Below are 14,139 nucleotides of genomic sequence, written 5' to 3'. Positions count from 1 at the left end.
CCTGTTTTAGTATAAAACTCCTAATAAAAACAAACATGATATCAGACCGATATGAGTGCTCAATTGTCTTATTTATCTGCTCAATTAAATGTACATCATGCTTGTTCAAGTGTTTGTTTGTTTTTAATTGAGGATAATTTATTTTTTATTAAAAGTCATTTCATATATTTTGGGTAGACCTTGTTTTATTAATTAATTAAATTATTTATTTTTGTAAAAATGTGTGGATTTTTATAGGTTAAAATATCCTCCTGGGACCACGAACAAACTTTTGTCCACTGTAGTGAACGTTATATTTTAGGGAATTTCTCTGACATCATACATGTCACATGTCACAGTCTGTATGTCCTGTAAAGAGCACTTCCGGGGTTTTGCAGAGATACCAAATGTTTGGAGGTTTCACCAGGACAACAACAACTTCTTGATCTTTAAAAACGGCTGACATTAATGTTTAGCACTCTTATGGAAATATGATAATCTTTTTTTATTATAATTTAAATCGGATTAATTTTCAAATTGTTTGTTATAAATCAACATCGCAGGAAAATGTTATGGAGTTTCTAATCAAAATATGACTGTTAGAAAACGGCACTGGTTTCATAAATGTCCACTGTAGTGGACACCAGGACTTAAATAATGTTTATCAGGCATTTTGGAGACAACAAGTGAATAGGGAAAGAAATTACATATCAATATTCCTATGAAATATTAGATAGTATTATGAAAATGTTGCCAATTATTACTCCCATTATTACACTTCTTTTTTCATGACATGTTGCACCAAGAACACATTAATATGCAAATTAGATGCAGTGTATTTATACATTGTATTGAATGGGAAAATCCAAGTATGGCCATTTTACCCACATATTTCATTACGTAAAATGGTTTATCAAAGCATTCCGTTATATCTTTCATAACATAGTGCAGAATAATCTTTAAACAAAGTTTGTTTTAAAAAAATCCTGAAACCTAAAAATTGATTGGTGAATTAAAAATAAACCCCATTGTTTTGGCCTATACATGCAATTTCATGTCACTTTATTTTTTAAACAACTGAGTCCTGGTGTGAAGTACAGAGGACATATCATAACATATGAATAAAATATCATTTTTCAAAAATGTTTTTTTTTTCCATTCGTTTTTTATGCTCTAAACAATGTAATGACATGAAAAAATACTAAATTCAAAACACTTTTTATGGGTCCCAGGAGGATATGAAGGAATATAGAAAAGTGAATATTTCAGATCCTGTTACTGAATGATTTCAAAGTTTGACCTTTTTTGATTGTTGTTTTTATTTTAAATGGTCCTGTGGAGTGGCAAATGTATAAACTTTCCAAGTAGTCCATCAAATGATATATGAGGTAACAAAACCAGAATATATTATTATATAAAAAAAAATGAAATGCCTATTGCATATCACACTGCAGGACAATAACTTCTTTAAAGCATCATGTAAACTATACTTTTATACATCTATATATTTTAACTTAAATTTTTCCATTGATCTCATATACCATGCTCAAACAAACAAACAAACAAAAAAATGCATTTTCCCTTTAAAGGAACACCGTTTTCAAATCCATTCAGCCGATCTCCAGGTCTGGCGGTAGCACTTTTAGCATAGCTTAGATCATTGAATCTGATTAGACCGTTAGCATCTCGCTCAAAAAAATTACCAAAGAGTTTTGATATTTTTCCTATTTAATTAAAACTCTACTCTTCTGTTGTTACTCGACGGAAAATGAAAAGTTGCGATTTTCTAGGCCAATATGGCTAGGAACTATACTCTCATTCCTTCGTAATAATCACTGCTGTACCATGGGTGCAGCAGGCGCAATGATATTACGCAGCACCGCGACAACCTGCTTGCACAGGGAGCATGCTGGGGACTATTTTCAGGCGCTGTGTAATATCATTGCGCCTGCTGCACCCATGGTACGGCAGCAGTCCTTGATTATTACGCCAGAATGAGAGTATAGTTCCAAGCCATATCGGCCGAAAAATCGCAACTTTTCATTTTCCTTCGGTCTTACAATGTAACTAGAGTCAAGTTTTAAATAGGAACAATATCGAAACTCTCTGGTCATTTTTTGAGCGAGATGCTAATGGTCTAATCAGATTCAATGATCTATGCTAAGCTATGCTAAAAGTGCTACCGCCAGACCCGGAGATATAGGGTGAATGGATTTGAACACGGTAAAACTCACCTGTTTAACTCTAGGGGAGTTGGCCTATTGGAATTAGCCTATTTTCAAAAAAAGTGGAGTGTTCCTTTAAGAGAGGATAGAGGACATTTCAAAGTCGGGTTATTCATTTTCAGCAAAGTGAACAAAACATTTCAACATGACAATTATTTCTTCCATTTAGTAAAAAGATTGTGCATTTTCAAGTAGAAATAGCAATTGACTGTATTGTTAGCGTATGTATATCTCATAGTGAGTGACCTTTTGAAAGATTCATGAGCAGAGTAATGTAGAAACGGCAATCATAATCAGTTCTCTGAGCCAATTCAATTAGTCATAGTCTCACTGTTTGTCTAATACATACACATAATTATTTTCAGTCAGAGTACACCTAAACACAAATCACAGTATTCCAGAGTTACTAGGAGATTCGCCTACATTTTGAACCACATGTTCAAGAGACTCTAACTCATCTGCTTTTGAAAATGGTATGATTTTATCCAAAGATAATTCTGTTTCTCCTTGATCCAGCATAGGAGGCCTTTCCCCATATATAAAGTTACAGTCAGTCTCATAAGGGACTTCAGCCATCTGTGACACTGTATCAAAGCACATGTCTTTGTCACTTTCCTCCTTGACAGTGTGCGGATGCAGACAGGGGTGACCGAAGAGGTGAACTTCTCGAAGTTTCGTGGAGTCACGATGATACGACACCAGCTCGTTGCTGAAGTCAACAGTTTGAACCATATTCCGAGAGCATAACTTCCCACATCCCAAGAGACTGGAGAACGCTTTGCGGAATTCTGCATTAAAGGCATAAACTACGGGATTCAAGGTAGAGTTCGCCCACCCGCACCACACAAACACGTCAAAGGTTGTCTTATTGACACACGGGATCTGCCCGGCATTGTAGAGGCCAGGGTCACAAAATGGCACCATGCAGTTGAGAATGAAGAATGGGAGCCAACAGCAGACAAACACACCCATGATCATCGACAGAGTTTTCAGGACTTTGGTTTCCCTCCTAAATGAGCTTTTTAACTTCTCCTCAGGAGCTTTATTGCAGCTTTGGCAGGACTGAACATGTTTAATGGTGCACTCTTGCATTGATATCCTTCGGATCTGCCTTTGCGCTATGAGGAAGATGCGTGTGTAAGTGACAATCATTATAGAGACAGGGATGTAGAAGCTGATTAGAGATGAAGTGATGGCGTAAGTGCGGTTTAAACTGGCATCGCACTTTTCAGCCATTTCTCCCATGTCTTCTTTATGGCCGGGAGTCTTATGCCAACTTAGCTGCACGGGAATGAATGAGATCAGAACAGAGAGAGTCCATGCCACTCCGATCATGACAAATGCCACTCTTCTTGTCATTTTCTGCTCATAGCTCAATGGGATAGCAATAGCCCAGTAACGATCCACACTTATGATGCACAGGTTAAGAATGGAGGCAGTGGAGCACATGATGTCAAAGGCTATCCATACTTCACAGAAACCGCCGAATGGCCAGAAACCCACAATCTCAGCAGCTGCCTTCCATGGCATCACAAGAGAGGCAACTAAGAGATCTGAGACAGCCAAAGACACCACAAACACGTACGCCACTTTGGAGCGCAGATGACGGAACCGTACCACTGCTGTGCACACCAGAGCATTCCCTAGAAATGTGGAGAGCACAAAAATAAAAAGCAGACAAGCAGTTGTGGAGCGAGTTATTAGCTCTGAGATATAACCTTCAGTCTGGTTTACCATCTTCCAGGATGTCCCTATTACCCTGGCTGCAACCTGAAAAATGTCTTTTGATCAAGCATCCATCCTTCGGGGAACATTTGCCGATAGTTTAATATCCAAAGTCTTCAGGAATTCATCCATTAAAGGAGAGAGTTGCCTGTGATAGTTGAACATTTCTGAAATAACCTTCCCTCCTTTCTTCAACCAGAGATGTGAGTGAGAATACAGTGCAGAGGGTGAGACTAATGATCTTGGAAGTAGGACTAGGGGGAGGAGCCTGAGAAAATACTGGAGAGGGGGAGAATGTGACTCATGTCATATAAATGATGGGATATGTAGCCTATAATTTATTTATTTATTTTGAAATAGGCCTATTTTATGTTTTCAATTAGGTATTAGGCTCTATAGAAATAATTAGAGTGTTTATTATTAAAGAAATAAAGCAACATACATGGAAAATAATGTTTCTAAGAACACAGCTGCTGTCTGATAATGAAGTATAATTAGCGGTTATGGATTAATTTACGCAAGTGCACCATTATCCACAAGATGGCAGTATACGTACAATAATGTCCCACAGAAAACCGACAGAAGAGGTTCTAGTTAAGACAGGTCCGAGAAAAACTGCGAAACGATTCCTTCAAACAGTTCATTTCAAAGAACCAGGATTCAGCTATTATTTTACGTCATTGCGTAATCGCGTCGTCACGTGGTCTCTGACACGGCAACGTGGAATATTAGCCTACATATCTACAAATAATTTGCTTTGTCAATATAGAATAGTTCACAATTTATTTAGCCCATTTACTGAAAAAAGATTCAATTCAAACCAATTTTTACTATACGAGCTAAAACGGTCAAATCAAGTCGTATAGCCTACATAATTTCCAGTAGGCTACTAGTGTTTTATTAGTTTATTGTTTTTTAGTTCAATTGCTGTATTCAGAATACCATACTACTCTTTTCATTTATGCTGCATTACCTTATACCAGAAATATTCATATTTATGTGTGCACGGAAGACAAGCGTTGTGTTGAAAAAAATAGACGGATAGGTTATGTATGCTATGCTATGCCGATGTCGAACTCAACCACTAAAACTGAGAACTGCTTGGACCGATTCAGTCTGGTTCGTCAACGAATCGTTCAGTCTGGTTTTGTGAACCGGTTCAACTGATGATTCGTAAAAAAGATCTGGCGTCTGGCGATGTTTGTCTTATCGGAACACCCTCGCCACAACTAGTTAACCAAGTGCTATCAACTTAGGGAAGTTTTGTTTTCCTCCCCTCGTCCAATAAACTCCCCACCAGTCACCTAAAGTTATTGTCGTGCTAGATTATTTAATAGGGCATAATTATAATTTTTTTTTGTCCAAAACAACCGGCTTCTTTTGGCACGTACATAATGTCTGTGTCCTCAAAAATACCAGTTATGTGCTCGTCCAACTGGAGGTCCACGACGAGGTCACCACCAGCTCACAGTGGTGGGCGTGAGGGGGCAGTTCAACAAGGCGTAACTTTTTTTCGACTTTCCTGAAATTGCAGATCATCCAGTGAAAGTTTAGGGGATGTACAGCAGCCGAGAGAAGCAGAGATTCACATTGGAGGAGTATTCTACTGTGAAATTTGCACTCGCAGCAAAAGTAAGCTAACAACTGCATATGCTTTGCGTTATTAAGTTGTACTTTATAATCTCGTTTTTCCTTCTTTCAAAGAAAAAGCATGAGAGAGTTGTAGTGAATATTTCTTTTGACATATCTGTTACTCGACTTTCTGGCTTCATTCTGTTTTACTGTACACTACAGCACGTCTCCTTGTTAGATATAAGAGAAAGACACATGCAATGCCTCTAATTGTTACGTATGACGTCATGCTTGAGTCATTGGAATAGTCATTGCAAGTACAAGCATTTTATTTCTAAATGAGTGATGAAAGTTTTGCCATGGGCTTATGTGACTGCATTGGGTCAAATTAATTTTTAAACAACACATGTTTATATTATTAATTATAATGAATATGCTAAAGTATTCTGTGCCTTTACATTTGGTTCAGGCAGAACACTGGGTTATTGTGCTTGGGTAGTATTACACAGAACTGTGACCCTTTGACTTGTGAACCCCTATATCCTGGTTTGAATCCTATTCATGGTGGTCAAGGGACTTGTCTGGAAGTGCAGAATGATAATAGACAAAAACCAGGTCTTTAGGACAGGAATGAGTCGCTTCCAAAGCTGTAGAATGCACAAAGCTGTAGGTTTTGTCCATACGAACAAAAACATGTCACAAATACATTTCGGAATGAAACAAGCTATCTGTAGACTACTGAGAGGTGGGATACAGAGATTCACTTTAGACAAAGCACATCTTTAAAGAAATGCGATGTTAGGCCGCTGTACAGCAGAGGGTGGAAATGTTGTCTAATTCATTTTGAAGATGCATTGTTTTAATAATCCTGACAGATATATTTATGTTGGCAGGATTTAGTGTTCACGTTTAGTTTTAGTTTAGGTCACATGCTTCACCATTTTGATGTATTTTAGACAATAACATTTTGTTTGTGTGTGTGTGTGTGTGTGTGTGTGTTTGAAAGTGAGTGGAAGTCTTTAAAAAGTGCTTTTGTAGAAGTGCCTCTTTTATCTTGGAGTGGCAATCTTAAGGGAACTCTTTGTAGCAGGTTACAATTTATATATTTTTTTTCTTGCCTTTGGAAAAAAACTGCTAACACTCCAGAGAGTACTGGAGAACCAAAAAGTCTTGAAGACTCGGCCTTTTAATCACATTATATTTGCACTGAGAATGTCATTTTTATATCTGAGAACCAGGTTGTATTTAGCTTTTTTTTTCTTCTTCTAATTTTTAGCCATGTTTTTTAATAGTTAAATTATATTATCATCACATGATTTTGATTAAACTGGATTGAAATGTGTGTAGACACGTTTGTGCAAAACAAGCATTATTTGAGAATGACATTTTTTACTTTTTTGTACACAATGGCTTTTTCGATGTGAGATTTAAAAATCATGTTTATTATTAATTTTACATCCTAACATTTATTTGTTTTGAATGGTAGGGTTTCAAAACCCTACAATTCTGTTTCTTTTTATGCCAGATGTTCAATGTGGACTTTTGTACTTCATGTATAAAGTGTTTTTTCAGTAAGGAAAGCAGTTACCTCATCTACTCATGCTTACCATATTTCCATCAGCACATTCTCTTGTGTCACCCAAAGAGAATATCTTAACATCCTAATCAAAGTGTTTAAACATCTGTCAAACAGTTACGCTCAATTAAACCGTATTTTCTGTTTAGAACATGATTCTTTTCCATGGTATTCTAAGTGAATTTTATATTTTTCCTGCTTAGGTCATGGGCAATATAGATGAATAGTCTGCCACAGTGGGTTCTAAACAAGTCTCTGTGTTCTCATTATTGCTCTCTTTGATGTGGGCCGGTTTGGTGATGAACGAGAATTCACATGCTATTCTCCCTCAGCTCTTTGATAAAATATTCTTTGATTAAAAAAGTACAGATAAATTGGTGGCTTGAAATCTTAAAATGCATGAATTATGTCTTTGAGCATAAAATATGTGCTTCTGTGCTGTCTTTTAAAAAATAATAATAAAACCCCCCATCTTTCTTCACTTTTGCTTTTTTACAGGCCATAAAAACCATCTGAGCCTCTATCATTATGCTGTCCCTCTGGTCTGTATCATTTGTACTATTGTGTGTGTGGAGTCAGAGCTACGCACAGTATGAGCACTTGGGTTACCCTCCGGGCTACCAGGACCCTTCACTGGATCTTTACACTGCTCCAGAGCTTCCTGCAGATACGCCCAGGATACAGCTACGTCTGGCAGGAGAGAAACGAAAGCACAACGAAGGGCGCGTTGAGGTCTTTTATGAAGGGGAGTGGGGCACTGTGTGTGATGATGATTTCACCATTCATGCAGCCCAAGTTGTATGCAGAGAACTGGGTTATTTTGAAGCAGTCTCCTGGTTTCCATCATCTAAATATGGAAAGGGAGAAGGTAAGCTTTTTGTGTTCAGAATGTCTTTGATATAATCTGATGCATTTTTCTTAATTGTCGCCGTAAATAGTACAGTACAGTACAACAATGTAATATATAATATTAATATAATACGTGAATGCCGGTTTACATCCTATATTGTTAAACTTAATCATTCAATAATATTCATCCATGGAGAACTGATGACTAGTCAGAACTGTATATGCATTGACTTCCTGTGTTTTTAGGCCGTATCTGGTTTGACAATGTCCACTGCACGGGGAAGGAGAAGAGTTTGGCTCAGTGTGAGTCTAACGGCATAGGTGTGTCAGATTGCAAGCATACTGAGGATGTCGGGGTGGTTTGCAGTGACAAGAGAATCCCAGGATTCAAGTTTGTTAACACCCTGACCAACAACATTAATGTAAGTCATTTCGGTACAGATGTGTTTCCACAGTTACTGTCTAAAACTATTCATAGGTGTCATGGCCATTCAAATTTTGCAACTTCCAAAAGAGAAAAATAGATATTTGGTTATGTTTGTAAAAAAAAAATGAAATGATCACCTTATAGTGAATTTAGCCATTTCGAAGCCAAAATATGTCATTCAGCCTATGTGGTTTGTGCAAAAGCAAGACCTTTTTGTGTGCAAGTGGTTGGGGGAATCTTTCCAAATGTTTTATTTGGTTGATTGGCTGAACTGCATGGGAAATCTGTTGCATACACAAATGCAGAGATAAGCTGCATTTTAGCCTTGTCCAGTGCTGATATAGTTCAATACATTAGTTTCTGCCTTGATCAAATTACTTTTAAGTAATTTTTTAGACGGATAAATATTTATAATCATGGCTTTGCATGACTTTACAGCAAGACTTCTGAGAATTGGGGGGTCGAATCTGTGATTTTTTTTTTAACCTAATTTTAATGTAAGTGAACAAGATGTTCTCCCTGTTTGGAAAGAAAAATGAGTAGTTAGCCAGTTATAAGTTTTTTTTGTGTGTTCAACACAATGAAGAGTTTTATGATTTAAAGAGATATGTGTTATATATCCATTTAAATGTCAGATTTTTTAATTTTTTTTTTAAAGAGATAAGGTGCATTTTAGCCTTGTCCAGTGCTGATATAGTTTAATTAATTTGTTTCTGTGTTTTAGAATTTCTTAACCTTTTTCTGCCATTTAAAAATGGCAGCCACTGCCAGTATTTTTGTTATTTTATATTTTGTTCTATTAATTCTGAACATGCAATATATCAAAAGAAAGAACAGAGCCCCTGCTTTTATTCAACAACAACATACATTTATTCTAGATTTGTAACGTAATTCCACTAGAGACAAGTATAGATGAACCCAAGTGCAGTTTTATTGAGTCCAAAATGTGAACAGAAATACGATAAACATTGGCTTGGCTTGGCATAGCATGAACAAGAAACATGAACTCGCCAACAATGGTACAGGGAACAATACTTGACAAACATGAGGACTATATATACAGAGACTAGGGAAACACATGACTATGACAACCAATGAACAGCCAGAACTCAACCACATGACAAGACAAGGAACCAATGAGAATTATGGATACATGACTAGACCAACCAATGAGAACATGACACATAGACAAGGGAACCAATCAGAACAAGACACATGAAACTAGGGAATCACATGACATGATCACATAAGGGCAAGGAAGTCACATGACAAGAACCAGGAAACATGACTGAGGCAAAATTTCAAAATAAAAGAAAACATAACATAAACGTGAACCAAATCCCAAAACCAAATGTGACACATCCCCCCTCAAAGGGTGGATCCCGACACCCTAATGGAACACCCACACAAAACCCAAAAATTTAAATAAGTTCAAGAGAGTGGACGAGTGGAGTTGGACCAGGGGGAGGGCTGGAGGACCAGGGGGAGGGATGGAGGGCCAGGCCCATGAAGGGGAACTGGACTAGGATCGAGGAGCAGTGGCGGGCCTGGGCCGTGGAGCAGTGGCGGGCTTGGGCCGTGGAGTGTGGGTGGACCTGGGCCGTGGAGCTTGGGCGGACCTGGGCCGTGGAGCACTGGAGGACCTGCAGCCATGGCAAGACAAGGCTCTGGCGTGGCGGTCGTGGAAGGACGAGTCTCTGGCGTGGTGGCCGTGGAAGGACGAGGCTCTGGCATGGTGGCCGTGGAAGGACGAGGCTCTGGCGATACAGCAATCTCTGGATGCTGGGGCTGGAGCCATCACTGGACGCTGGTCAGGGGCTGGAGCCATCTCTGGTCAGGGGCAGGAGTAGATGTGTGTGCTGCCCACACACCACATCGCTGTGACCACTATAGTCAGCGCTGCACAGTCTGAAGATTCTGGCTCTGGGAAGGCAGCCATCTTGCCTCGAGACTCTGGAGTGGCGGCCATCTTGGTTCGAAACTCTGGAGCGGTGGCCATCTTAGGACGAGACACTGGAGCGGTGGCCATCATGTCTGAAACAGAGGAGTAGCGGCCATCTTGGCCGGTGTAACACGAACAGACTCTGGCTTGGTAGGTACTGTGGGATTGTAGGACTCTTCCTCCACAATTCCCACAGTAAATGAGGAACAGCTCATTAATAAAGCAAAGTCAATATACTCTGCAATGGTTCCAGGAATGTCACTTTCAGGCATTAAGTAATTCCAGTGATCATCAAGTCCATTTGCGAAAAAGGCCCTTGAGGGCAACGTCATTGAAATCTACCTGGTGACAGAGTTCACAAAAGTCCTTGGCATAATCCTCAATGCGCTGTTTGCCTTGACGAAGCCGAAGGAGGGCAACTGCTGGGTCCATTATTTACGGTTGAGCATTCTGTAACATATTCCACTGAGCAAGTTGTAGTTGAACCCAAGTTCAGCATTTATTAAATCCAGAATGTGAAAAGTAGTGATGGCAATTTTAAAACGAAGCTTTACAAATCTTCTGTTTCGAATCAATTGGTTTGGAGCGTCTATCAAACTGCCAAAGTCACGTGATTTCAGTAAATGAAGCTTCGTTTAGTCATCACTGTTTCAAAATGTTCCAAAACACTTCGAAATGTCAATGGTTCCCTGCTAGGGGGCGATGATTTCTGTGAACCCATGAATCATGAGCAGTCACTGAGAACCATTGAACAAGTGTATGTGGGTTTTACATGATCTCTGGTCAGTTTTATTCATTTGTAGACTTTTAATTAGACATGAGTATAATTAAAAGGAATAATAGTAGTTAGTAGTGTCGTATTTTTCCTGTTTATCTGAGCCATCCATGGAACAAACAAAACAAGCCCTGACAATTTATAAAAGAACATATAGACACTTAATAATTAATTTTATTAGATGATTAGTTATTTGCATTTGAAAGATTTTATTTTCAATAAAACATTTGCAATAGAGTTGTAAAAGTGTTTTCATGCATTTGGCCCATAGGTTTGGCCTGGGGTTTTGTTGCAGTTGTGGAGACAGGTGTCAGATTGATTCGAAGCTTCACAATACGGCACATTTGCTTCGACTGTTTCAGTGTTTCACAAAGCCTCGGTCAGCCCATCACTAGTGAACAGGAATACGATGAACAAAGACTTGGCTTGGCTTGGCATAGATTAGCATAGAATCGATAAGAAACATGAACTCACCAACAATGGTACAGGGGATAATACTCGACAAACTGACAAGGCAAACATGAGGAATATATATATAGAGACTAGGGGAACACATGACTATGACAACCAATGAACATCCAGAATTCAACCACATGACAAGACAATGAACCAATGAGAACTATGGACACATGACTAGGGTTGAGTACCGAACTCTGTACTTTTAAGGGCACCGACCGAATTACGTCGGTACTACCGAGTACCGATTCACATTAAATCAATCAGTACCAAATTTCGGTACCTGAGAACACATCTGGTGATATAGACTAATGTCTGTGAATATTAAACCGTAAAAAGACTATTTAAATACGAATACTGCGTGTCTCTGTGCGAATGAATGCCGTAGATGCGTGGTTTACCTCACACACACACACACACACTCACTCAGAATCGTGCGTGGCGGTAGCATGTTTCCATCTCTGCCGTCTCATATGAGGACATGAACGCACGAATGTCATCTCCAGAGCCACTAAGAGTCACTTTATGAGCATTTTACCATATGATATGAGTCATATCATAAACGCACAGAAACTCAAGCATTTTACCATATGATATGAGTCATATCATAAACGCACAGAAACTCAAAGGTCTTAACGGCAACCCGTCAAAATAAAAGTCTGCTTTATCTTGACAAACGTTGTGAAGAAGCGTTGTGCCATAAATTACGGAAAATTCCATCAGTAGTGGGTAAAGAGTTAATATTCTGGAATAGCGACAGTTAAGGCGTTAATAACTTATGTTCTCAATTCTGTTGATAATTCAAAAGTGTATAATTGGGTCTCACTGGCAGCTGAGTTCAGTTCCCGGGGACCAGGTGCAGGTTGTTGCTGTGGCCCCCTGTAAAATTGCATTCCAGGCTGGGAAAACTAGGTGCATAACGCCTCTTAAACTATTGTTGCTTTTTTCCTTTTGATAACTTTTCCAAACGCTCAATACATTCTTTTCCATTTATTTTTCCACCCAGAGCTTAGTGGCTTGGTTGCTAGCAATATGGCAAACGAATGTTCAGAGTAATAACAGGATTTGTCCCCATCCTCTGTCTCTTTCCGTACAAAAGCTTCTCTGAGCCGACAGTGTCATCCAGAAAGAATGCATTAAGCAATCAAAAAAATATTTCATGACAGGCACTTGTAAACAAATGGAAGTGTAATTTGAGCCTTATGATAAAACACAGAAACTAGAAGATGTGAAAAATAAGATTTTGGAACCTCTGATTGTGATTCTCAGTGTAAAGCCAAGTGGAAACCTCGATGAAAGCTCATCTGAGCGGTCAGATTTCACCACCACTATAATTTGCTGTAATACAATATCTGAATATATACGCAGTTTTCAAAAAGATGCCTAGTATCTAAATTTCATTTCAAAGTATTGTCACTTTTTCTAAAAGAACATGGAATATATGAGTCAAGCAAAGGCTAGGGGGAAGTCTAGACTTCTTAGATCAGCTTCTATTAGGTAGTCTCCAGCTGAGAAACCTGGAGAGAAAGCCAGAGTCAGCTTTTCCATCTACTGATAGCCTGCACAGGCTCCACATTAAGGCAGTTAAATCACAGGGAGGTTCACCATAATGCCGGCCACATTCAAGTCATCTGGGAATGTTCATAGGCAATCCACTGTAGCCTTCCTTGGGTTAAAATGGGAAAAATGATGTAATGTAAGTGTGGTCTAGAGATGGCATATGTGGAGGAGAGGCCAAAGATGAGACTCCAAAACAAGATGCAATCAGACCTTGGGGAGAAAATGTGAACACCACATTTTCCAGGTAGTCTTAATGTAAGTGAACAAGTCATTTGGAAAGAAACATTTTGAATGAGTGGTTAGCCAGTTGTATGTTTTTTTAGTGTGCCCAGGCCTTTTAGTCCATTTATTTAGTGTTATACCTGAAAGCTACCCAGCTTTGTTTATTCGGATAAATCTAGGCAGTCCAAGTCCTGTATAATTCAGCACCATTGGTCTCGTCCACCATTTATCATGGGAGATTATCATCAGAGGAAGTACATTATTTGTTTGTTGAAGAGTTGATGACTGTGTTTCTTTCAGCTTTGTAGAGGATTCTGGAACATTCATGTCACAGTGTTACAAAACAAATGGTTCAAAATGAATTAATGCGTTTTTATGGTAAGGAATATAATAGAAATTCTTGTTAGAAATAATTTGGCTTTATTAAGACTTATAAAACAGCTGAAGTTAAACATAGTCACTGCCAGAACATCAGACAGATGCTGTTGATCAGCTTAGAAACACTCAGCCATTTTGGTTCTAGTGACTAATATGTTCTGTGGCCTCTTTTCTGGAGTCTGGCCCAGTATGTACATTTATTCTTACTCTACAGGTTCCATAAAATCCCCCTTTTTAACCTTTTACAAACCACAATTTCAGAGAATGAAAATATTTCTTGGCTAAATAGCACCTCAGTCAAGGAACCGGTGAAGAACAGCTGAAGAACCACTGAAGCACCCCTACAGCACTAAAAGTGGTTCCCCTATGATTACGAGTCAAAGAACCACTTTTAGTGCCATATAGCACAATTTTTTTAGAGTGTATAAGCAGGTCTATAATGTAAATGTTATG

The 14,139-nt window shown here is 38.7% G+C and overlaps 2 protein-coding genes across 2 annotated transcripts in view; one reads left to right on the top strand and one right to left on the bottom strand.

The window, feature by feature from the left end:
- Nucleotides 1-2,591: 2,591 nt before the first annotated feature.
- Nucleotides 2,592-3,941, bottom strand: drd7 (dopamine receptor D7; the record flags this gene model as incomplete). The annotated part of the gene is made up of 1 exon (XM_079815725.1): nucleotides 2,592-3,941. The coding sequence occupies one exon, from the start codon at nucleotides 3,939-3,941 to the stop codon at nucleotides 2,592-2,594; it is 1,350 nt and encodes a 449-aa protein (XP_079671851.1).
- Nucleotides 3,942-4,638: 697 nt separating this feature from the next.
- Nucleotides 4,639-14,139, top strand: part of loxl2b (lysyl oxidase-like 2b) — a 32,263-nt gene continuing 22,762 nt past the window's right edge. Inside the window, exons 1-3 of the mRNA XM_079814838.1 lie at nucleotides 4,639-5,561; nucleotides 7,576-7,945; nucleotides 8,173-8,348. Coding sequence (XP_079670964.1) covers nucleotides 7,606-7,945; nucleotides 8,173-8,348 — 516 coding nt within the window. The 5' untranslated portion in view covers nucleotides 4,639-5,561; nucleotides 7,576-7,605. The remainder of the gene's footprint in view (nucleotides 5,562-7,575; nucleotides 7,946-8,172; nucleotides 8,349-14,139) is intronic.

This window comes from Gobio gobio (genome assembly GCF_949357685.1).
Source record: "Gobio gobio genome assembly, chromosome: 4".
Taxonomy (NCBI): Eukaryota; Metazoa; Chordata; class Actinopteri; order Cypriniformes; family Gobionidae; genus Gobio; species Gobio gobio.
Note: the sequence above shows the minus strand (reverse complement) of the source record. Positions and strands in the feature narration are given on the sequence as shown.